The sequence below is a fragment of the Ammospiza nelsoni genome, chromosome 1 (assembly GCF_027579445.1).
Source record: "Ammospiza nelsoni isolate bAmmNel1 chromosome 1, bAmmNel1.pri, whole genome shotgun sequence".
NCBI classification, from domain to species: domain Eukaryota; kingdom Metazoa; phylum Chordata; class Aves; order Passeriformes; family Passerellidae; genus Ammospiza; species Ammospiza nelsoni.
Window position 1 is genome coordinate 107,400,979 of NC_080633.1, and position 23,359 is coordinate 107,424,337.

Genomic DNA, 23,359 nt, shown 5'->3' on the forward strand with positions numbered 1-23,359 from the left:
TTGTCATAGCCACACACAGAGAAAAATTCTGCTAAAAGCTCATGAAGTGGATCTCCTATCTTCACTTCATATGTGTAGATGCTTTGCAACACACAGGCTTTCCAAGCATGGTGTGGAGGAATTGGGTATTAAGATTACAAGAAATCAAGTTAGATCTAAGATCCAATAAGAAATTTTGAGGGAGGGAGGGAGAATACAATTAGGCAGCTATATATTCCAGAAAAGCACTCTGAGATTTAAGCCATGTGGCAAGGTCAGCTGGCTCTCATGAACAACAGTGAAACTGCTGAATTTTGTTTTGGGGCTTCAGTATGGCTAGCAGAAGAAAAGCCACTGGTATTACTTAGTAATAGTGCCACAGTGTGTTTTCTGCAGTACCTGGACACGAAATAAAGCTAAACCAGTGATGGATGCTGTGAAGATATTTGCATGGATAATAAGTTTTTTATTTTTGCACTACTGACAGTCAAACATTCAGTAAAAGCACTTGGCAAATGTTAATGAATTTGTTCCCACAACTGAAGCAAACATATGACAGCCAACATTTTTCAAATTTAAGTATTTAAAATTAGACAACAAAATGTTTTTAGAACTCATGATAAAAATGATCAAATTTTTACAACTGTAGAATACTTACAGCTCTCTGCAAGTGGCTCCATTACTAATACAAAATATAAGAATTTGTGGAAGACACACAGTTTTCCCCACCAATGTGGAAAGAAAAGCCTCATCCTGTTAAAGTTAATTGCCAAACTCTCATTCTCATTCAGGGAGTCCATATTTAGTTCCTGGGTTCTGGGGAAACAGCAGCTGGTGATGTGTTGCTGAAGCTGCTGCTAAGATTTTTGAAACTGATTTCAGTGAGAGTTTTGAACTTATCTCTGAGGGTTGGATCATTACAGGTAACTGCTCTGGTAAGTAACTGTATGCATACTTATATCGTATCTGTTTTCAGCCGCAGAGTGCACAAAAAGGAGAACAGCAACAACGAAGTCGACCATGCCTTTCCTCAGCAAAAAGTATCAATATATAGATAGAGAGGGGCCAACGGCTTGCTGAATTGCAACAATGTCAGATAAACAAGGATGAAATTAAGAAGTAGTTTAAATTCTCATTATGATATGTACACAGGTTGAAGAAAAAAAAATTAGAAAATGTTGTGTATAATGGTAGCAAGCAAAACACATCAGGAAGGGAGGGAGGGAGGGAAGCAAGAGGGGAACCTCAAATCAGCCCTCCTGACCTCCACAGATAAGGATCATGTTGCTCAAAGAACTTGCATTTTAAAATACGAGCTTGAAAAATGGTATATTTCTTAACCAGAACTCTGCTAGAGTTCTGCTTTAAGAGACTCTTAGGAAAGCTAGATTTATCCAGTATCAAAAGCTTTTTATTTTTTCCCCTCCTGAGAAATTTTTTTTGGGTGCTTATTGGATTTTTGACCCATCCTATTTTAACTCCTTATGAATCTCAACCTTTTGGATAACTTTGCCAGACACAACTTCCTTCCCAGACTGACCTGGCCTGGACACCCACCATGCACAACAGCACCGCCGAAATTCCGCACGCTGCTGAGACGCAAAACGAGACTTGGTCCGGCCAGGCGCCGAGCTCCGAGTTCTCCCTGGGTGTGTTGGCACTGCTGGCTTTCCTCATGGTGTTGCTGTGTCTGGTGACCATCCTTGGCAACATGCTGGTGATCCTTGCTTTCATTATGGACAGGAACCTGAGGCATCGGAGTAACTATTTCTTTCTGAATCTTGCTGTTTCTGACTTTGCAGTGGGTAAGTGAGAGCTCTGGAGCCATGTGCTAGTTGTGCTGTAGGACTCATAGGAGAAGCACTGGTGTTCATTTTCTGTGTGTTTTCTTCTGAGAGAACTATTTCCCAGCTGTGTCTGGGGGAAGGATGGGGAATGGTGGAAGCTACATGAAGTGTTTCAGCAGGCTATCATTTTTTAGACAATAAAGGATGCTTTGTTTAATGTTTCAGGATAAAATACTACTATGGGAATTTTATGGACTAACAAAGAATGGGAGCTGTTTGTGTTTTGGCTGAAATTTAGATAGTCTAATCAAATACAGCCTACATTGTCTGACAGCTCCTCTTGCATACATGATCAATATCTTCTCTTTCAGTCTGCTATCACACAATACAGATCATTACCTGACAATTGTTACTAAATAGCAATGAATGCTATTTTTAAACATTTTGCTGTACATGCTCTATATAGAGAAATACCTTAGGAATATGTGTTTGTATAGGCAAATAAAAATTACAAATAAAGCAATTTTTAAGAAGTTTGATGCTACATGTATATTTATATGTAGGGACACATTTAGTTTTGAAACTTTTACTGCGAAAAAGTACAATTGAAACAGGAGTGTGATTTCAGTTGGAGACTGAGCTATTGCAATATTCTGTGAATTGTTGGGTGTCTTTGCAAAAAAACCTTGGTTAAATTTTGAGTGTGTAGAATGATGGTTTTAAACAGTTGTGGCTATTTAATGAAATCTGTATTCTGACTTGTCATATCACAACAATTTGTAAGTCCACTTTTAAGAAGTATACTGAAAGAGCAGAAGAAACTTTTTTTACAAATTTTTTTGCCAGTGCCAGAAGTTCTGTCAGGGGCACAGCTTCTAATAATCCTATCCTTGTCATGTCCATATCTTCTTGCATAATGTTTTGATACCTCCCTGCATATGCTTGACTTCTTCCAGCTTATTTCTCCCTTGCTATGCTACAGAGCTCTTGCTGCCTGTTCTCCAGTTAAAGTGCACTGGAAAAAAAATAGAGCAGTGAGCAGAAAACCAGTGGACAAACTGATGTTCTCTCATTTGACTCACCATCCAGCATCATACTTAACAAACACCAGTCCTAGCTGAGAACTACAAAGTAAACAACTTCTCTGCCAAAGAAAGAAGTACAGCTTACTTGGCATTTCCTACTTTCCATGCTTTTCTGTTTAGTGATATTATGTTTACCTGAATGTCTAGTTTTTAATTATAAATTTTGTTAAAAGATTTGCCTTTGCCTTAGTTTGACTTTAGAGTCAAACTGATTTGTATTTTTGTAGCTATATAATTATGCCTAAATTATCCTTGCTTTCTTCTTGATCTAAATTGCTAAAAGCTTACAGAAACATTTGCTTATTCTTTTAACATATCTAATCTAGCTGCTTTTGACATACAGTAATTTTTGCTTTGTCTTGGTGCTTCAGTACCTATAGCTGGGTTTGAATAGAGACCTCTTGATTCTTAGTACAGGGAGAATAACAGGAACCATAAGATTTTTATGGAAATAGAAACTTTCAAGATACTGTTACAGGAGTACACACTGTTAGGTGGCAAATCTAAAGTTGAAACCAAGTTTTTTCCTGATGTGAATGTTAAAATCTATAATGTTTTACTCAAAAGACAACATGCTAATTGCTCTGTAAATGCAGTGATTCCATTTTATTGCAGCCTTGTTACTGTTCACTGCATTTCTGCATCCCAGTTGACTGCACTGTTAGTTCTTCAGCCTCCCAGGGATGTGTTGTGATTCTGTGTAGGGTGATCATCTCAAAATCCATTAAAATGAGGTCATATTGGCACTTTCACAACATTTGGATTTAGCAGCCTAAATTTAGGTAGCAATGGATGTGGGTGGATCACTTGTGTTCCCACAGTCTGGGGAGTTCCCATAGATAATATCCTATCAGCTCGCCCCTTAAAAGTAGTTATTATCAAGATTTAAGATGAGGCAAAAGGTTAGGCTGGGTGTATTTAATTAACTGTGCTGTTCTTGTCAGCATTTTGATCATATACTTTTTAAAATTAGTCCAAAACTTGTATTTCTGTAAGAAGTTAACTTCTGGAACATTTTCCAACACCTATGCTTCTAAGAGGATAGAAGCATGGCAATTGGATAATTTGTTATAGAAAACAGTGAATAGAATTGGCAATTGGATAATTTGTTATAGAAAACTTTGGAAGAAAGATGCTTTTGTTTGTTTTAATTTCAACAGATAACACAGAAGAGTGTTTACTTCAGCAGGTAGAGCAGTCAGCTGCTGCTTCTTTCAGCAGGTAGTGTTAATTGGAGAGGTAACAATGATACATAATAAACATGATTCACCTTTCAGAGGGGTATTAATTATAAGAATGTGACTAGTACCTAGTTTGTAGTAAAGGTTCTTCAGTTGCAGGGTAATACAAAGCCATCTATGTGGCAATTCCAGCCAGTATTGATCAATCTTTTGTCAGATACTGCAGAAATACGTCTCTGCTCTCATGCAGTGCAGTGCTGACTGACGTGTGCATTTGGTTTCTTTTCACAGGTGTGTTCTGTATGCCGTTGTACATGCCTTACGCCCTGACAGGAACATGGCACTTGGGAAGGAGCCTGTGCAAGCTCTGGCTGGTCATGGACTATCTCATGTGCACAGCTTCAGTGTTTAACATCGTCCTTATCAGCTACGACCGTTTCCTGTCAGTTACAAAAGCTGTAAGGCTAACATTTCTATTTATTGCTTTCTGTATGTTGGGATTTCTATAAAACTCTGAGTGTTTCACAATTGACACTTTGACCTAAATGGTGCTTTGTTATTGGTACCATTTTTTAATAGAGAAATTATGATGCTTCAGTGTTGTGTTGGGACTGAGGACATTGCCTTGCTGTGATTTCAATGTTACCCTTGTGCCACCTGCACTAAAAGTTATTTAATTACACTATTAATTACACAGGAGATGGGAAGGTCCAGGTGGGAAAGAGACAGCAGGCATGTGGAGAGCTTGGGTTTTGGCCATTAGAAGAGTTGGTGGGGATGAAAACTAGGTTGAGTCAAGGATGTGCTTAGGCTTGGATAGATTTTGTAATAAGAGCATTTGGAGAGACAGTGAGATGGACTGAGTGAAGATCAGATGAGGATCTAAATTACTGCAGGGGGTGATTGACATGTGCTCACAATGAGCAGTTGAGTGGAAACTGATCCCTTGAAGCAAAAAGAAGAATGAATCAAAATATATGGAGAGATAAGAGAAGTCTCTTCAATGTTGTCGTTCTTCTGTTTCAGAAGATAGCCAAGGAATCAAGTAAGAAATATTATCATTCACCATTTCTAAGCTCTGCTTGGTGTTTGGTTGTAGAATCTGAGAATGGTTTGGAAGAGACTTTAAAGATTATCTGGTTCCAACTCCCTGCCATGGGCAAGGACACCTTCCACTAGACCAGGTTGCTCAGAGCCCCGTCCAACCTGGCCTTGAGCACTTTCAGGGATGGAGCATCTACAATGTCTCTGCTCAGCCTGTTCCAATGCCTCACCATCCTCATAGCAAAGAATTTCTTTCTAATATCTGACTTAAACCTGCTCTCTTTTGGTTTAAAGTCATTGCCCCTTGTCCTATCTCTGCTTGCCCTTTGGATCCTGGGAAGCTGCAGTCAGGTCACCCCAAAGCCTTCTCTTCTCCTGGCTGATGAGCCTGCTTGCTTCAATGACATGTTTCATATTTCATGCTTCTCATTTGGGAGGTGCTGGTACAGTACCTAATCACTTTCTCTTCTTCCCTAGTGGTGTGGTTTTTACAAGTTGGTTTTTGCTAGTTTGTTGGTTTTTTGTTTTTTTTTTTTTTTAAGCTGAAAAGTATAAGAATCCCTGTATTTAAGACATTAACAAAGCTGCAGAGCTCAGAATAAGAATAATGTGAAATAAAAGGGACTCTGTAACCTAGTTGAGATCCATGTTCTTGTGCCATTGCTGATGGTCTCCATTTACATGATCACATTCTGGTTTTCTTCTTTAGGGTATTAGGATGGAATGAGTCTAGGAATGTGTAACAGGGCTGTTATCCAAAGAAAAGACACCATGCTTCCTCAGAGACTTGGGATCTACCTCTGCCTCTGCTGCAAACTTAGCCTGTTGCCAGGTTCCAGTCACTCCAGACTTAATAATTTGTGAAGCTGTGCTCAGCTTCCTGTTTTCTGCCTCTAAATTGAGCTGCTTGTCTTGTACAGGGTGGCAAATTCATTACTGCAGATCTGGAGCTGTGCACAGAGCTAATATGATGCTTTAAGATGTAGAGGAGTCTGAATTTTCAGGCTACACATATTTAAAACAGAGAATCCAAACCAATGTGCATAATCCTGAACTACTGCTCTGATACTTGGTGGTGAAATAGGGACAATGCCCTTTGTGTGCAGTGAGGCTGTGAAGGTGCCATTCATTATTATTTGTGTACCATGCAGATGCTTTTCTAATGAACAGTATTGGAAGCTGATGAGGAAGGCAGCAGTTTTGGGAAAAGCCTGAGATGCCAAATGTTGAACAGTATAGAGGAAATAAAATTGTCCAGCTCTTCATTAACTTATCTTCTTGTGCTATGAAAGATGGAGGGGACCAAGAGTATGAATGGGGTTATTACAGGGTGGGCTTAGCTCTTGTATTTCCTAACCCTGGATGATTTTATTTTAATTCTTAATGTGCTGTCTGGGTAGACATAAAAGCATCAAGATTTTCACTAGTGGAATGAACTGTTTACAAGGTAAGGCTAACATTAAAATAGAGTGATTCAATAAGGCAGAGGGTGTTACAGTGTATGTCTGGGATAGATTTTTCTGCTATGGCAAGAGGAAACAGTATGAGAAATTATATTATCTGGTGTTTGCAGTCTCACATGGCAAACTGTCTAATATAGAAGGCTTCTTCTTTTGCTGGGCATGTAGGAACTCCCACAGCTGCTTTCACTCTCTGAACCTGGGCTGATGAATCATAAACCTATTTCTTACCAATTCCTTATTGCTACTTTACTGTGTGGTGGAAACAAGATATGTCCTTTCATACCTGGAAGCCAAATGATAATTTAGCCATCACAATTTCTGCTCCTCTCCTATGTCCAGTATTAAAATAAATCACAGAGCTACAATGTAAGGAGAACAAGACTAGCAGTTTTTCAGAACCTTACATAGTGAGGACGTCTTAGGTGTCTGGGGAAATACAGAACAAATACTATATTTGGCTTGATTACATTTGGTTTTTTGATATAATTTCCCCCAAAATGTTGTCTGAATATGTGACATGTCCTTTTTCCCTCACAGGTATCTTACAGAGCCCAGCAGGGAATAATGTCCAGCTCTGCCATCAAGATGGTGGCCATCTGGGTCTTAGCATTCCTCCTGTACGGCCCAGCCATCCTGTTTTGGGAGCACGTGGCTGGACAGAGCGTGGTGCCTGTGGATCAGTGCTATGCTGAGTTCTTCCACAACTGGTACTTCCTCCTGTGTGCATCCACCCTGGAGTTCTTTGTGCCCCTGCTCCTGGTGACCTACTTCAATGTGCACATCTTCCACAACATCCAGCGGCGCCAGCGGCACAGCAGCGTGCAGGACTGTGAGCATCCCAGGAGGAGCAGCCTGTCCTGGAGGTTCTGTGGCTTGCCAAGGCCAGGAGCATCATCTCCTTCGTCAGAAGCAGAGGACAGTGTTTCATCACTAACGAGGTCGTGGAGACCAGCAATGGTGGCCAATGGTCCATCTCGAACAGAAACCAGTTCTACAGCTCTCAAAAGGAACTTTTCTGCTTCTTTCTGTTCAAGTTCTGGATCAAAACTGCAACGGGACAAGAAAATAGCAAAGTCCCTTGCCATAATTGTCTGTGTGTTTACCATTTGCTGGGCCCCATACTCCTTATTAATGATTATCCGTGGGGTCTGCCAAGGAAAGTGCATCCATAAGTCCCTCTATGAAGCAACATTTTGGCTTTTGTGGATCAATTCCTCTTTGAACCCATTTCTTTACCCTCTCTGCCATATGAGGTTTCGAATGGCTTTTCTGAAGATATTATGTCCCAAAAAGTTTGCAGCACTGAGATCTAGTAACACACCTTCTATTTAGCGAGGTAAAAGGAATGTCTTACAGATAAGGTTCCTCTGTCATTTAGTGATACCTTTTCAAATGTGTCGTTGGCACAAATAGAGAAAAAAACTGTTTGTTTACTAATGACATTGTTAAGGAGTGCAGCAGAGTTATGTAGTTGTCCCAGTTTTGCTAATTTTCAGGATCTCATTTTTGGTTTTGCTGGTATGATGCTAGTTTAATTACCATCTAGTGGATTGAAAAGAATAATGAGCTTTGCTGAGTGTTCTCTTGCTTTGTGGGTGTGACGTATATTTTTTTCTTTCTCTTTTTTTTTCTTTCCTTTGTTTAATATATAGAGCTGGCACTGTGAAAGAACTCTGCTCTTGCTATTTTCATAGAGAGTCACTGGAGGGAGATACTTGTTCATGTATGTGTTGAATTAAAATTTATGTTCTATTTATGAATCTAAAGCTGTCAGTGAAGAAGTAATACTACTACATTTTTCAAAGATTGTAAAAATACTCACAGAAGCAGTATATTTTCATATCATAAACTATTATGAAGACAAGAGAGTGCCCTCTCCTTGTTAGAATCCCCACAGTGAGCAATATGCAAGTGAATGGACTGCCTAACCTGCCATATCTGTCTTTTTCAAGTTTTAATGTAGCTCATACCTGACATTGCAGGACAAAGTACACGTAAGTTAGTAATTCTGAATGATTTTCAGAGAATGAAATTTTCCATTCTATGAGAATTGTGAGACTGGTTATCAAAAGTGTCAGACACAAATGGTTGTTAGTCTTTTCACCTATACTGTTTTTTCACCTGACATTGGCTGCCCCTTTGGTCATGCTTTAATGATATTTAGTGCCAGATCTGTGCACTATGTGATTGCCTAAAAGATAGGCCAGGCTTGGGCACGTGATCACATTCCTGTTGAATTAGCAGAGCAAGCAATGCTAAGTTCATACTGGATTTTTGATTTTGGCTGGCTGTGCAAGAATAGACAATAGCCTCTCTGGTGTAAAGCTTTGCAAGTGCAAAGATATTCCATCAAAATGTCTGGAACAAATTTGATCTGACAGAGTGATTTTTTATACTAGATCAGTGCTTTATGTCCTGTTACTGTGACATTATATGGATTTTCTCTGCCACACAACAAATATCAAACTTAATTTTTTCAATTAGGGAGCAAGGGCCATATTCACTGCTTTAGAATGAGGTTTACAGAGGTCTGGAAGCTGATACAGAGATGTCTTAAGCAGCTCTTAACAAACAAAGCAGTTGAATGTCCAGTGTTGAAAGGAGTGAGTAAATGTCTTGGAGGAAGCAATGGAGCTTGATTACACCCCATTCCATGTGCCAAACTTTCTTACCATGTGTTGAGTGTTGCAACTCACCCAGAAGGCTTTCATGGATGGGTAAGTGAGAGTCACTGACTGCATTTTTTTCTCTCCTTTTGTGTAATTTTATTCCTCTTTGTTTATAAATATAATAATGTATGAAATATTGAAAGAGAAATCTGATGCACAGAACAATGAAGAGCAGTAGTCAATTTAAATGGTTTTTAATCTAATTTGAAATTTGCTGTAGGAGTGTTGCCATAACAGAGTATTCCTTTGCAAACACAATTCAAATGCATGGAAGCAGCTTAATGATAGCACAAAAGTTGATGGCTTTGAAGAGCTAGGATGTCTTTTTGTTCAGAGGTCTGGAACTGAAGGCTTCTCTTGCCAGTTTTCACACTGCTGGAAGATTATCTTTCACCATTCATTCTCTCTATGCTTCCTTGCCTCACATGGATAGTGTTACGGATTGTGAGCCTAATGGCTAGGAGAGGTGCAGCTTCAGGAGGAGGTCATTGATTCAGCACAAATGTTTTTACTGTCATGAGCTGTGGTGCAGGCATAGATTTTGTGGGGTTTGCTTTTCTGTGATGCTTAAAAAAATCTAAACACACACACAGAGTTAAAACATTTATAGAAGAGCTCGTGTACTAAACATCTGTTAAATAGAGAAACTGAAGATGGGCCCAAGACAAAAATGTGTTTGTGTTGTCTGCATTCTATCCCTATGCTTTTAGTAAAAAAATTCAGTTTGCATTTTGTGCTAAAAGAATGTATTGTTCATTTTGGAAAAATAACCTACAAAATTATTACCTAGATAAACTAGATAATCCACGTTTTTTCCAGCAGTGCTGAAAAGATAGTTAGTCCGGGAATTTGCCAGGCAGCACAATCCGCAGTGAATTTGAAACAACATACCATGGTGAAACTACTAGAGATCAGTGTTTTTCAGAGTCTGTTTTACACACACACTATTCAAACTGTTTTCTCATGTCACTCCTGTGTATTAGATGCATTTGTTGTATTTTTCTAATTGTTGAAAATTTTGCTAAGTTGTCCCAGGGCAAGTCAAGCACTGGGTTGCTGTGTCCACCACTTTAGGTCAGTGGCATCATAAATATTCTCCCTTGTAAATTACAAATGAGTCATTTTTCAGGGTTATGGTATGATACTTATTCAGCATTTGTTCTTATGCCCCCATTCAAGTGGATGTTTCTTGACAAATGGTTTTCTAACCCAGATCTCTCTAACCAGTCACTCATCCATTTCACTATTTCATGTCCTTAAATTTTCTTCTGTCTTTGCAGATGTTCAGTAGGCCTTCTAAATACATGGTGACAGTAGCAATATGGGCTTCAGCTTTGTGGGCTTCAACTCAAACCACACTATTTTTCTAATCTGACTCTCTCATATTTAAAAGAAAAAAACGCACTCAACAAATAAAAATACATGTTGGAAGAAATTGTGTTATCTTTTTTTTGTTTATTTCTGAAACAAATATTGAACGCTAATGATTCTCCTAATGTCCATGTCCTTTATTTTCCAAAGGAAATACCACATAGATTTCCCCCTGAGTGCCACACAGAACTATGATTAAAACTTCAACATTTGATTTATTCCCTAATTATAAAGGCAAATGACTACATTCCCCTTGTCCACTAATCCAGTAATTTTATCAAAGAAGACAACCAAGTTGCTCAGGCATGATTTACCCTTGGTAAGTCCATGCCAACTGTTCCCAGTCACCTTCTGCTCCCCCAGGTCCTCAGAAACACCTTTCAAGGGGACTCACTCCATTATTTTCCCAAGAACTAAAGACAATCTGACCTCTTGTCCTTGTGGCAACATTTGAAAATCAGTTTTCTGATTTTCTTCTTTCTTCAGTGGTTGGGAATCTTCCTTTATCTCCATGACCATTCTAAGAGGATAGAAAGTGGCCTTGCAAAGGTGGTAGCTGGTTCTCTTGATAGCACAGTGGGTTCCATGGACTTTTATGGGTCAAGTCCCCTCAAGTAATCCTGTTTTATTCTCACCTTGAACAGTTGATGACAGTTCTCATCCTTGAACTCATTCACTAAGCATGGAGGAAAGGGAGACCTAGATAGTGATGAATGAAGCTAAGAAAGCATTGGGTACCTCAGCCTTATCTGCACCTGCTGTCACTGGATTACTGGTCCCATCCAGCAAGCTACCCATATTTTTATTATTCACCATTTTGCTCCTAATGGGGTGGCTGAAGTTTTCCATGTTGTTTTTGATGTCCTTTACAAACATCAACTATAGGTGAGCTTTTGTTTTCCTAATATAATTCTTATGTTGCCAGACAACGTTTCTAAATATCTCCTTTGTATTCTGTCCCTCCTTCAAACTCATTCATGTTCTCTTGTCACATTGTAGTCTCCAGGGTTAGCTACTGTCATGATACATCTTCTTGTTTTCTTGAGAGCTGGGATGGACTATTCTTGTGCAAGGACGTTGCTGTCCTTAGAGGCCTGCAGCTTCCTTGATCTCCTTGTCTTTTGGATCTGGTCCCGTGGGATTCCCACTACCACTTTCCTAAATGGAAATCTGCTCACCTGAAGCCCATGGTCTGCACTGCTGCTCTCCTTCCTCATCCTGTTTAGGATCTTGAGTTCCACTACCTCATCATCACTAGATCTGAGTCTGGCACTGACAGCACATCCCCATACAGCCCCTCTTTACCACTGAGCAGATGTTTCAGTTGTGCATCACCCCCATTAGCCCACGCAGAATTTGTGTCTGAAAGTTCCCCCTGACAGCCTCCAGGAGCCCTGTTCACTGCTAGACCTGTTGTATTGCACTTCCAGCAGATGCCATGAACACTGAAAGTCCTACATAAGAAGTGGGTTCTGTGGTCCAGAAGCTTCCTTGAATTGCTTAAAGAAGACTTCATCACCTCCCTCACCCTGAGCTCTGCAGTGTGCTCTCACCATAATGTCACCCATGTCAAGTGTGGCTTGGTGACTGCACAGGAAGATCTAGTACTTCCCTTTGCTTCCCAGGCTGCAGCTGGGCACGCACACCTAAGGCAGCTGGGTCTCATTGCCACATTTTGCCATTCCTGAGGTCTCTTCTTTTTCTGTCATGCTACACCTTTTGCTTTAATGGCTCTTTACAACATAATTCTCCCTGTTCCTCAGTATCGTAGCAGTGCACTGCATCTTTCCTCCCCACATTTTGCCCACTCTCTCTTTCCTTGTTTCTTGCCCTATATCTTCCCAAGTACCTGGCATTATGGCTGCAGCTTGAAATGCTGGTCACTCAAGGGTGCTATGGTGCTACACAGTCAGTGAGTGTCAGCCACAGCCATGGCCTACCAAATTCTGTGCACTTCCACCAAAATAAATGGAATTGGGATGAGGAAGGGGTGTCTTTTCTCACACTTGAAAAAGGTGGAAGTCTTGGTAATTCATGGAGTAAAAGCCTATGTAGGATTACTTGTCAGGTGCTGGATTTGATGGCCCACACCATAAAGACCTCCAAAGTCCAAGTATTTGTTCTGCCCAGAACTTCTGGTTAGGGTGAGCTGAAGAGGTATTGATGATGCTTCTGCTGCATGGAACTGTATTACAAATGCTCTGTAAACAGCAACACTAAGAAATATCTCTCTGTTATTAACTGTAAGATTTAGAAAGTTGTGTAGCAGCAAGTGCAAAAGTGTTTACATTTTACTGTAAGGGAAATAGAATTGTAATAATTTTAATCCTGTTCACCGCTATGGAAGTGAAAATGAGATATGGCTTCAGCACAATTTGATGTGCAAAACCACTCACACATTGCTAATATGCAAACTGCTTGACTGTGAGAAGAGTTGTTCCATGTCCAGGAAAGAAACTGATTGTGAGGTGTCTTTTCTAAGGCAAATAGGTGCATTCAAATCAAGAAATGTCAGAGAACCCAGGTCTTCAGTTCTTGTATTACATTTTTTTGATACTGTGAATATTTTCTTTTTATGTTTCAGTATTTGGCCCAGCCTGTTGATAGACTTATCTCAACCTTTTGGATAACTTTGCCAGACACAACTTCCTTCCCAGACTGACCTGGCCTGGACACCCACCATGCACAACAGCACCGCCGAAATTCCGCACGCTGCTGAGACGCAAAACGAGACTTGGTCCGGCCAGGCGCCGAGCTCCGAGTTCTCCCTGGGTGTGTTGGCACTGCTGGCTTTCCTCATGGTGTTGCTGTGTCTGGTGACCATCCTTGGCAACATGCTGGTGATCCTTGTTTTCATTATGGACAGGAACCTGAGGCATCGGAGTAACTATCTCTTTCTGAATCTTGCTGTTTCTGACTTTGCAGTGGGTAAGTGAGAGCTGTGGAGTCATGTGCTAATTGTGTTGTAGGACTCATAGGAGAAGCACTGGTGTTCATTTTCTGTGTGTTTTCTTCTGAGAGAACTATTTCCCAGCTGTGTCTGGGGGAAGGATGGGGAATGGTGGAAGCTCCATGAAGTATTTTAATTGCCCAATAAATCTCAAAGTATGTTATAATGAGAAATGCATTCTTTTTCATACAAATACTTCTAATGTTGCTTCAAAAAAAAGTAGTGACTATTACATGTGAATACTTCTTGAAGAAGTTGTTTGCTGCAGTTTATGATTTACCCTTGTCTTTCCAAATATAAGGTGTTCATCACACACTTCAGAACAGGCGACACATATTTGGCAGCTATGTGTGATACATCCACGTAAATGAATTGCTTCTCTACATAGTACAAATGGTTTATGAATGTTATTACACTACAACAAGACCCTTTATCACCCTGAGTTTTTACTGGCTTCAGCTTAACACAGGCTATTGATCCGATGGGTTGTTTGATACCAGTTTGACCCCTGCTGGCGTCCCTCATCTATATTCCTAATTGGTCCCCTCTTCCCATAGTGTCACTGCAGAACTCCAGGAGAGTTTGTTGCTGGACCTGCCATGGATCCAGTCCTGGCTTGTGATGCTAAGCAAGGTGATGGTGGAGTGAACACCTTTTGCAGCACTCCTCCACGGCTGAAGCCAGGGAAGCAGCCCATGTGGCAGAGAAATCCTGACAAAACCATAGTTCTGTGGCAGATGTACCAGCAAATGTCTTGACTTAAGGCTGGCAAGGAGGTACTTCTGCACACAAAGGCTTTTTCTTCAGGATGGTCACAGAGCATGCACTGAACTGTGAGAAAGGAAATTGTGGCCACAGACCTATTGCACTTCTGACAATACCGTCCCCCCAAAATGCTGTTCCTTTGTCAGTGCTGTGTAGGCAAGTGTATTAGTTTAGCCTTTAAGGTTTTCCTTCATTTATACCATTTATAACATGTGCTGCCTTTTTCTGAGACTTGCCCCATGGAGCAGAAAATGAAGCCTTTGCTTTCCTGCTAAGGCAGACAATTTGCTGGAGCTGCTATTTCATTGTTCAGGTTGTGTGCAAAAGTCTGTTTCTCCTCATATCTCAAAGTTTAATAAGAGAGTTAAATATCTGCCTTCAGCATCTCTTCTTTGTGGTTGGTGCCTCATGCATTCTTAAGTCAGCCAAGAGGAAATGATTGCCATCAGTATTAGATTGGCCTATACAGACTGTAAATTTAAGATTTTTGTCTCCGATATTGGTCGGGAAATGCTTTATTTTCTGAAATTGCTGTGTTTTTTTTTTTTAATTTATGAAAAGTCTGGAATATTTATGGGGATGTGACTCATGTCTTTTGCATCCACCAATTAGTAAAAGTAAGAAAAGCTTCAAATATCAGTGCTTAAAACCTGGGGTTTGCCTCTATATTTATATGCATAGCTAAAAGCACTCATTACTTTTTGACATGGTGCCAAACATTGATCGCATGGAAGTTTGTGAGAACATTAGCAGTTTTCAGCAAACATGAAAAATGAGTATTTAGTACCAGAGTGATGCTGCTGGTATTTAAGGAATATGTTAAAATAAGCCATCAGTATTGAAAGTGCTGTGAGCATTTCCCTGTTGACAACAGTCTGGCAGCTCATTGCCCAGAGTTTTATTGTCAGTGGACCACATCACCCTGAATATGTTTAGTAACTTCTAAGATCTTGATGGCTTTGTCAAGAAAGGAGTAATCTGGAGAGTTTTAAATAGAACTTGATGCAATATATAATTTTCTATTTGCCTCTGGTAGTTCAGCATTTTCAGGGACGTAGAATCAGCTATTGCACCACACTTTTGAAAGAATGTTACTGTTAAAATGAAGAAGTTGATGGCTTAAAAATAAAACACAAATATTGTTTTCTTAATTAGGAACTTCAGTGGAAGTTCTTTTGGACAAAACACAAATTTAACAAACCAAAATAGTTCTGGAGTTATTCTGAGGTAAAGAAGAAACATGAGATCAAAACACTCCTTAAAAATGAGAGTTTCATACTTCTGCTGTGTCTGCTCTATCTCTGGCAGAACGCCACACAGGCTGCCCAATATATTGTCTTCAGTTTACAAAGGCTGACCAATTTTACAGGAATAACTGCCATTGGCAACATCTGCAGATGTTTTTGAGGGAAAATCCTAATACAGATGAAAGAATTGAGGAAATAAAATGATGAGGTTACCTATCAGAATGCAACCACTGTGCATATATGCTGCAGCACTAATTTTATAACTTTAGAGAGTCTAAATTGGTTAAACTTGGATTTTCATCCTCAGTAAATCCTTCTTTGCTGAATTGCTTCCAGCTTATTCTCAACAACCAGCATACATAAATCACACTAAGACCTAAGACATAGAAAGTCACCATCAGATTTCATGAGAATTTAAGAATGTATGTATATAAATTACATACTCACCTTAATAGATTTGTTGATTTTTTTTTACCCAAATACCAAAACGGTGTGTCTCTCTGCTTCCAGGAGTTTGCAGTCCCTGTGAACCTCATGGTGCTTTTGTTGTTGCTGTCTGCAGGTGTGTTCTGCATGCCCCTCTACATCCCTTACAGCCTGACAGGGAAATGGCACTTGGGAAGAGGCATCTGCAAGCTCTGGCTGGTCATGGACTATCTCCTCTGCACAGCTTCAGTGTTTAACATTGTTCTTATCAGCTATGACCGTTTCCTGTCAGTCACTAAAGCTGTAAGTAACCTGTTTAGAGCTTCTCTGATTTTTTTCCTTGGATGGTTATATTCACCAACCTCTGCCATGTTGATGAGTATAAGCCCAAATTTAAAGAAGATAATACCTCTCAAAAATATACTGGCATGTGGTGATTATTAGATATTTTGTAGCCAGATGGGGTGAATATTCTACATTGGGCATGCTTCACTGCAGAGCCAGTCAACCAGGAGTTTTCTCACAATTTCTGCTGCAAGCTGCTCTTGTGTTACTGCCTGAGGAAAAACAGTTAAGGGGGTAAAAAGGGTAAGGCAGCTGACTGGTAAAAAAGGGGCAGGGAAAGAGGAAATTCAGAGTAGTCTGGATTGGTGTTTGGACCCAAAATCAGGCATGAAAGTTAAATACAGTGGATCTAGGGCAATAAAATAAAGGACACTGGGGAGGGTGTCTAGACCTGAGACGTGGTCAAAACTTATTCTAATAAGACCAGGAGCAAGAGCAAACAGGCAGAAAGTGGAACAAAGGGCAGACTGCAATCACTGCCTCTAGATATGCAGCAATAAACTCCTCTTTGTGTGTGGAGCAGAATCCCAAACTTCAGACACGTTCTGCCTCTGCTTTCTGCAGAGAATCCTACATGCCTGGTGTGAGCTTTATGTCTTGGGCCATGTGGGGGGTGGAGGCCAGCATTTCTCACCAGCCACTGGTGGCAGGGAATGTCACAGAGAACTAAAGGTTCCAGCTCTTTTGTGTGTATGAGACTGTCAACATAACTTCATGCAATAGAATTTCAGTCTTATTTGCGGTAATTAATTTAACTTCATATAACTGCCTTCTTATTTTATTTTGTTATTTTACTTTATTTAAGAAAAAAAAATATTGGAAATCAAACATCAAAGTTTTTGGTATGTAAGAAACTACGCTGGAAAGCCAAAGACTCAACATTTACAAATTGTAAAATTCAGAGCACCTCTACAAATGCAATTAAGACCTATGGACATTTGTATGACAGTTCTAGTGACATTAACTCAAGCTTTTGTTATCAATTGGATGTCTAAGCTTGCAGAATTATACATTTGTCCTGTGAAAGGGATGAGGCAGAATGTGAGCCACATTGTATCTATATATTCTGCAAATACAGTGAAAAATATGTACTGGCCCTGGAGTGGATGTAGAAGGAAGAAAATGGGTGATTTTTTTAGTTTCATCAGCTAAGGGCTGTGGTGCAGGTGTGGTATCTATTCCTTCATCCTTATGAATTGTGTAGAAAGTAATTTTCTTATAGGTTGAATCTGTGTGTCACCTTTTCTGTTGAGCACCATGATGCGTACAGTTATTTGTTTGTAAAATGCCATAAAAAGCAGTGCAGCTTCCAGTGAGTAGGAGTCATCCTCCCAACAGCTATAAAGTGCTAATTCCTCTGGCACTTCAGACCATAGGTATCTCTAACAGGGCATACCAAATTACTAGGCACTGATGGATAATCGTGTTTTATCCCACGGACCTGGACCCTGACATTAACAATGTTGGGACTCTAATATTACAGTGACATTGACTTGTAGAGAGACAGCCCTATGCTCTGTCAGCATCAATGAAATGAACGTGCTTGGGGGACCTTCATCTGATCAGCACAGCCACTTCTCTGTATTACCAAGCACCTCTTGAGTTCGTCTCCATCTGCTTCTCTTGGTCCCAAAATGGGTCTCTACATGTCTGAACTTTTAATGTTTTTTTTCCCTCACAGGTATCTTACAGAGCCCAGCAGGGAATAACATCCAACCCTACCATTGAGATGGTGGCCATCTGGCTACTTGCCTTCCTCCTGTACGGCCCAGCCATCCTGTTTTGGGAGCACGTGGCCGGACACAGCGTGGTGCCTGTGGATCAGTGCTATGCTGAGTTCTTCCACAACTGGTACTTCCTCCTGTGTGCATCCACCCTGGAGTTCTTTGTGCCCCTGCTCCTGGTGACCTACTTCAATGTGCACATCTTCCACAACATCCAGCGGCGCCAGCGGCGCAGCAGCGTGCAGGACTGTGAGCATCCCAGGAGGAGCAGCCTGTCCTGGAGGTTCTGTGGCTTGCCAAGGCCAGGAGCATCATCTCCTTCGTCAGAAGCAGAGGACAGTGGTTCTTCTTCCATGAGACCAAAGAAAGAGTCTTTGGGAGCTGACTGCTCATCTCCATCCACAGACAATTCTGTAACCCCAGGAAATGACTTTTCTATTTCTTTCTGTGCAAAGACCAGATCAAAACTGCAACGGGACAAGAAAATAGCAAAGTCCCTCGCCATAATTGTCTGTGTGTTTGCCACTTGCTGGGCCCCATACTCTTTATTAATGATTATCCGTGGGCCCTGCCAGGGAACTTGTGTCCATAACTTCCTGTATGAAGCAACGTTTTGGCTTTTGTGGATCAATTCCTCTTTGAACCCATTTCTTTACCCTCTCTGTCATGTTAAATTTCGAATGGCTTTTCTGAAAATTCTATGTCCCAAAAAGTTTGCAACATTGAGATCGGGTTCTTTTTAGAAAAAAGAAAAACAAGGTCCAAGAGGAGATGGATGAGGGACATAAGTAGCCACTGTTTGAAATTAGATTTAGTCTTTTCCAGGAGATTAAACTATTTGCAGAATCTAAATAAGCCTTCTGTGAAATGTCCTCCTGCAGACAAATGTGGATGACCAAGGTTTGTGTACTTTTCCCAGCTATTTGAATTGATCAGGTAAAAGCTATTGCCTCTGTCTGACTTTCCCAAGTAGTCTATCCACATTATCTTAATTCTGATTGCTGAAAATGTTGTCTTCAATTGCAGTACCTCTTATATTTGTGTTCACAGATGATATTAGTTAAAAATACAATAAAGTTATATATTACCCTTAGGGTCAATAGTATTCTAAAGTTGCTATCTTCTCTGTTCTTCTTTTGAATGATTTGCATTCAGGACCCAATTTTTGCCTATATGAAACATCCAATGAAGTTATGATTTTTGTTTCCAGGCACATAAAAGGATTACTTCCTTTCACTAAAGGTTTTTGGCCATCAGAAGCAAAGAGGAACTACTTCCAAAAACTTGGATGTATGTGTTCTTTGCAGAAGGGCATTGCTCACTATATTTGTTCAGATGCAGCAGTAGAGAATTCAGGTGTGTAAAGCATTTATGTGGATGTCCAAGTATTCTGCAAGAAACCAGCCTTCTTCAGATGTAGTTTTGAGAGATCATAGAAAGAGAAGTGTTTGTTCTTACTCCCTGGGGGGAAAAATCCAATTCTGTTTCTGTTACAAGCCCTCAGCTGGAGGCTGTGATAAATGGTATATTTCTTACACACTGTGTAAGGCTGTGTTTTTTTTTCTGCATGAGCCAGGAAAATGGCTGGCCTGGATGGCTGCCTGTAGCATGTGTGGTGAGAGCTGAGACAGCTTGGAGGTGATCTTCTTTCAATACACACTTTCCATACTGTTAAGGACTATTTACTTGCATGGCTCTGAAACTACCTGATATTAACTTCCTTACTAAATAAGCAGGCATAACTTTAAAATGTAAATAATTTCTTTTCATCACATGGTCAGTAAGTATAAGACTAGGAAATAAATGGAAGAATGAAAACTAAAGAAATGTGAGAGGTAGTATTTGGTAGTATTTGGTGTCCATTTTATCTTCTGTTTTTTGTTTTTTTTTTTTTTTTTTTTTGCGTATATTCATATAGTACATTAGTATATTTTACTTTACAGCCTTCTGAATCTTCTTCTAAGCTTAACTAATGTTTAATCACCATTATATGTTTTGTTATACTATATGATAATTTATACTCTTCTACTTATACAAATTAAACATATATTCAGCAATGTAAAAAGTTTTGTCTCTCAAATATGAGATGAAAACTCTAATATTCAATACAAACTACTTTGAAGAGCTGCTTTTTGCATTTGTTATAAGATTTTGGCCAGTGAGTTGGGCTTGTAATTACTGCTAGAAGTCAGCATTTGTGTATCTCCCAACATGTCAGAACACAAAACACAAGAACCACTACACCCACCTGTTGTCTTTAAGTGCAGCATGTACCAGTCTTGCACCTGCAAAGATTTTGTCATTCTTTTAAAATACAACTTGTAAAGTCAGTAGCATTGAGCACGTGCAAACAGATCCTTCTGTGTCAGCTTTTAGAGCAAATCCTCCTCAAAGTTTATAAGACATACTTTTTGACTGTGTCAGCAATAGAGAGTTAAAGATTTCATTCTGGTTAGCTTATCAAACAGATATTTTTGAAATTTAGCTATTTCCATATGTAGATAAGAACACATAATCTTATATCTATGATGTGTTACATTTTTTTCCATTCTTCCTCTTTCTTGCTCACATCTTTTGCTTTCTTCTCACACCAGCCTGGCCTCTGCCTCAGCCCTTTGGTACAGGCCACAAGAGCTGAGTGCTGGCATCAACAGAGATTTATTTATAAACTGAACGAAGCCTTATGAATCCTACAGCAGGGCTCTCTGCAAAGCCAAGGAAAGGTAAACTGAGGTTAGTTGATACAAGATATGGAGGACAGGCTTAGGTGCTCTGAGGGGCAGTGAAACACCTGAATCTGCCTCCATTTGGGCTGAGCTGACATGTTAGAAGTTTTCAGAATAAACACTCTAACAGGACTGTGCTTTTAAGTGCAAACTTGGTTTTAGAGGTGTGGGCAGATATTTTAGTAGTAACTCTGCCTTACTTTTGTCAGCTTTTGCAACTGTACTGGAAAATAAGTTGTGAATCTAGTTGGTTTTGTCTCCCTCACTTTTCCTGAGCTACTGTTAGTAGGTTAGAGTAGTCAGAAAGAAGCTGATGGGAAGGCAAAATGGACTTTGTTTAGGTGAGGGGCTAGATTAGTCTCTTTATTCTTCTGATGTAGATTTTATTTCCAGCAGAGAAAGGCACAGAATTATAGCATTGATGCTATGGTTTGGAATGGAAGGGGCCTTTAAGATCATCTGTACTGGGCAGGGACACCTTCCATTAGACCAGGTTATTCAAAGCCCCATCCAACCTGGCCTTGAACACTCCCAGGGATGGGATGAGGCATCCACAACTTCTCTGGACAACCCATGTCAGTGCCTCACCACCCTTGAATTTATTCCTAATATCTAATCTAAACCTGCTCTCTTTCAGTTTAAAGCAATTGCTTCTTGTCCTATCACCACATGCCCTTATAAAAAGTCCCTCTCCAGCTCTCTTGTAGCCCCCTTTAGGTACTGGAAGGCTGTTTCAAGGTCTCTCTGGAGCTGAACAACCTTCTCCAGGCTGAACAACCTCAACTCACTCAGCCTGTCTTCATAGCAAAGGTATTCCAGTTCTCTGATCATCTTTGTATCCCTCCGCTGGACCTGCTTCAACAGGTCAATATGTTGGGGATCCCAGAGCTGGATACTGAACTCCAGGTGGGGTATCACAAGGTCTCTGTACATTGTACCCCTTACCTTTCACCCAGGCTGTGTAAACACTTGGAATTGCCAGGGGAAGGGTTCAGACCAAGAAGACTCTTGTGGACAGTGAGTCCTTGTAGGGGTTGCACAAGTAATCTGCATTACTGACCTAAGGGATGCTTTCATGCTGATGGCGTGAGGTTCTTCCTACGCCTGCTCTGAGCCCATGGTCAGTGCAGGTCCTGCAAGCCATGGCTGGGACCCATGCTGATGAAGGACATCAGTAAGGCTGATGGTTAGAGGGAAAATCTGATACCACTGTCAGATGCAGGTTTCACTTCTCCCTTGGACTGATAGAATCATAAAACAAACCAAAACTCAGATGTGCACCTAAGACCAAAGTTTAAAGTTGGATGAAATACAGTGCCATGCTTTTTAGGAGGAATTTGTCTGGACCTTGGAGAGATGGCTTTTTAGTTTCATTAGTGAACAACACCTTAGTACTTCATGAAAAAAATCTTATTTGGGCTCCAACAAAAAGAACTCATGCAGCACCTATTGCTGAGAAAGCTAAGTCAAGAGCAATTAAGTCTTACTCTATTTGTGTGAGGGCCTTGTGGGCACCCAATAGAACTTAATTGCTATGACTTGACCTCCCCTGGACCTCCACTCCTTACATCAGCCTTGGGCCTAGGAGCATCATTAAACTGGAGTGGTCCTCTCCCGAGATACATGAGTGCTTGTAGGCTGCTCTGAGCACTGTCTTCTGCATTTTTTGAGGCCTTAGCTGGACTGCTGAGATTGACCTTGGACCCAGCTTGTCACCTTGTGTTTTGTCATGTTCTGCCCCAGCCACTGCTGGGGAACTGAAGCCATCCACAGCAGCATAGTGTGTGTTATCACCCATCTCTCAGAAAGAAACCACACCAGTGGGTCATATCCAATCTGATCAAGGACTCCTTAGGAGGTTCTCAGTTCTGCCTGCTAAGGACCTCTTGCCTTCCTCTCTCCAAAAAATTCCACATCCCGCTCTTTACCTTTTTTTTATTTTTACCAGTGCTATCCTAATGTTTTATCATTATATCAATCTTCCCTTCATTTGTATAATTCAGTGCTAAATTCCTTTTTCTTGCAGACTCACCACATTTTTTGTATTTCCTCTATTACCAGATTTCCCATTTTGCAACAGGTAGTTCATGTTCCTCCATATTGTGTAGTATCGATAGATCTGCTATGACACATATTTCTCTATGCCTTGCTCAACAGTTCCCCAATCATATTGACACAGCTTTTTCACAAAACATAAAAGACATTTTAAGCTGAGAGACACAAAAAATTCATCTAGAACAGGATTTTTTCCTTTCCTTTTTTCCTTTGATTTTGTTTTCGACTTGCATGCATCTATTTTAAATGCAAAGTTTTAGCAGCAGTGTTAATGAAGTGCATTAGAAGCAGCTTTCCTAGCGTAAATAGGGTAAACTGGCATAAAGTGGAGTGACTGGATTTTTGTGTGGCAAAAGTGGAACAGAATCGTGTAATGAGGTGAAATTCAATTTGTTACTGTGCAAAAGGGGAAGTGGAAAAAACAGATTTTTGTATATCACTGGTAATCACTAGGTATTTTTCTCTGAAGACTTTCCCCTTCCAGCTCCTTTTTTTGGTGATCTAGCTACTATACTTCAAACTGGATCAAACTTTCTTGCCTT

At 40.3% G+C, this 23,359-nt stretch overlaps 2 protein-coding genes across 2 annotated transcripts; both read left to right on the forward strand.

The window, feature by feature from the left end:
* The first annotated feature begins 928 nt into the window (after nt 1-928).
* On the forward strand, nt 929-10,627 carry LOC132074224 (histamine H3 receptor-like). The gene is made up of 3 exons (XM_059473865.1): nt 929-1,784; nt 4,324-4,490; nt 7,077-10,627. The coding sequence occupies exons 1-3, from the start codon at nt 1,538-1,540 to the stop codon at nt 7,869-7,871; spliced, it is 1,209 nt and encodes a 402-aa protein (XP_059329848.1). The 5' UTR covers nt 929-1,537; the 3' UTR covers nt 7,872-10,627.
* A 2,600-nt stretch (nt 10,628-13,227) lies between these two features.
* LOC132078650 (histamine H3 receptor-like) lies at nt 13,228-18,947 on the forward strand. Its single transcript, XM_059480924.1, has 3 exons — nt 13,228-13,507; nt 16,104-16,270; nt 17,994-18,947. Exons 1-3 carry the CDS (start codon nt 13,261-13,263, stop codon nt 18,777-18,779), a joined length of 1,200 nt encoding a protein of 399 aa, XP_059336907.1. The 5' UTR covers nt 13,228-13,260; the 3' UTR covers nt 18,780-18,947.
* The last annotated feature ends 4,412 nt before the right edge of the window (nt 18,948-23,359 follow it).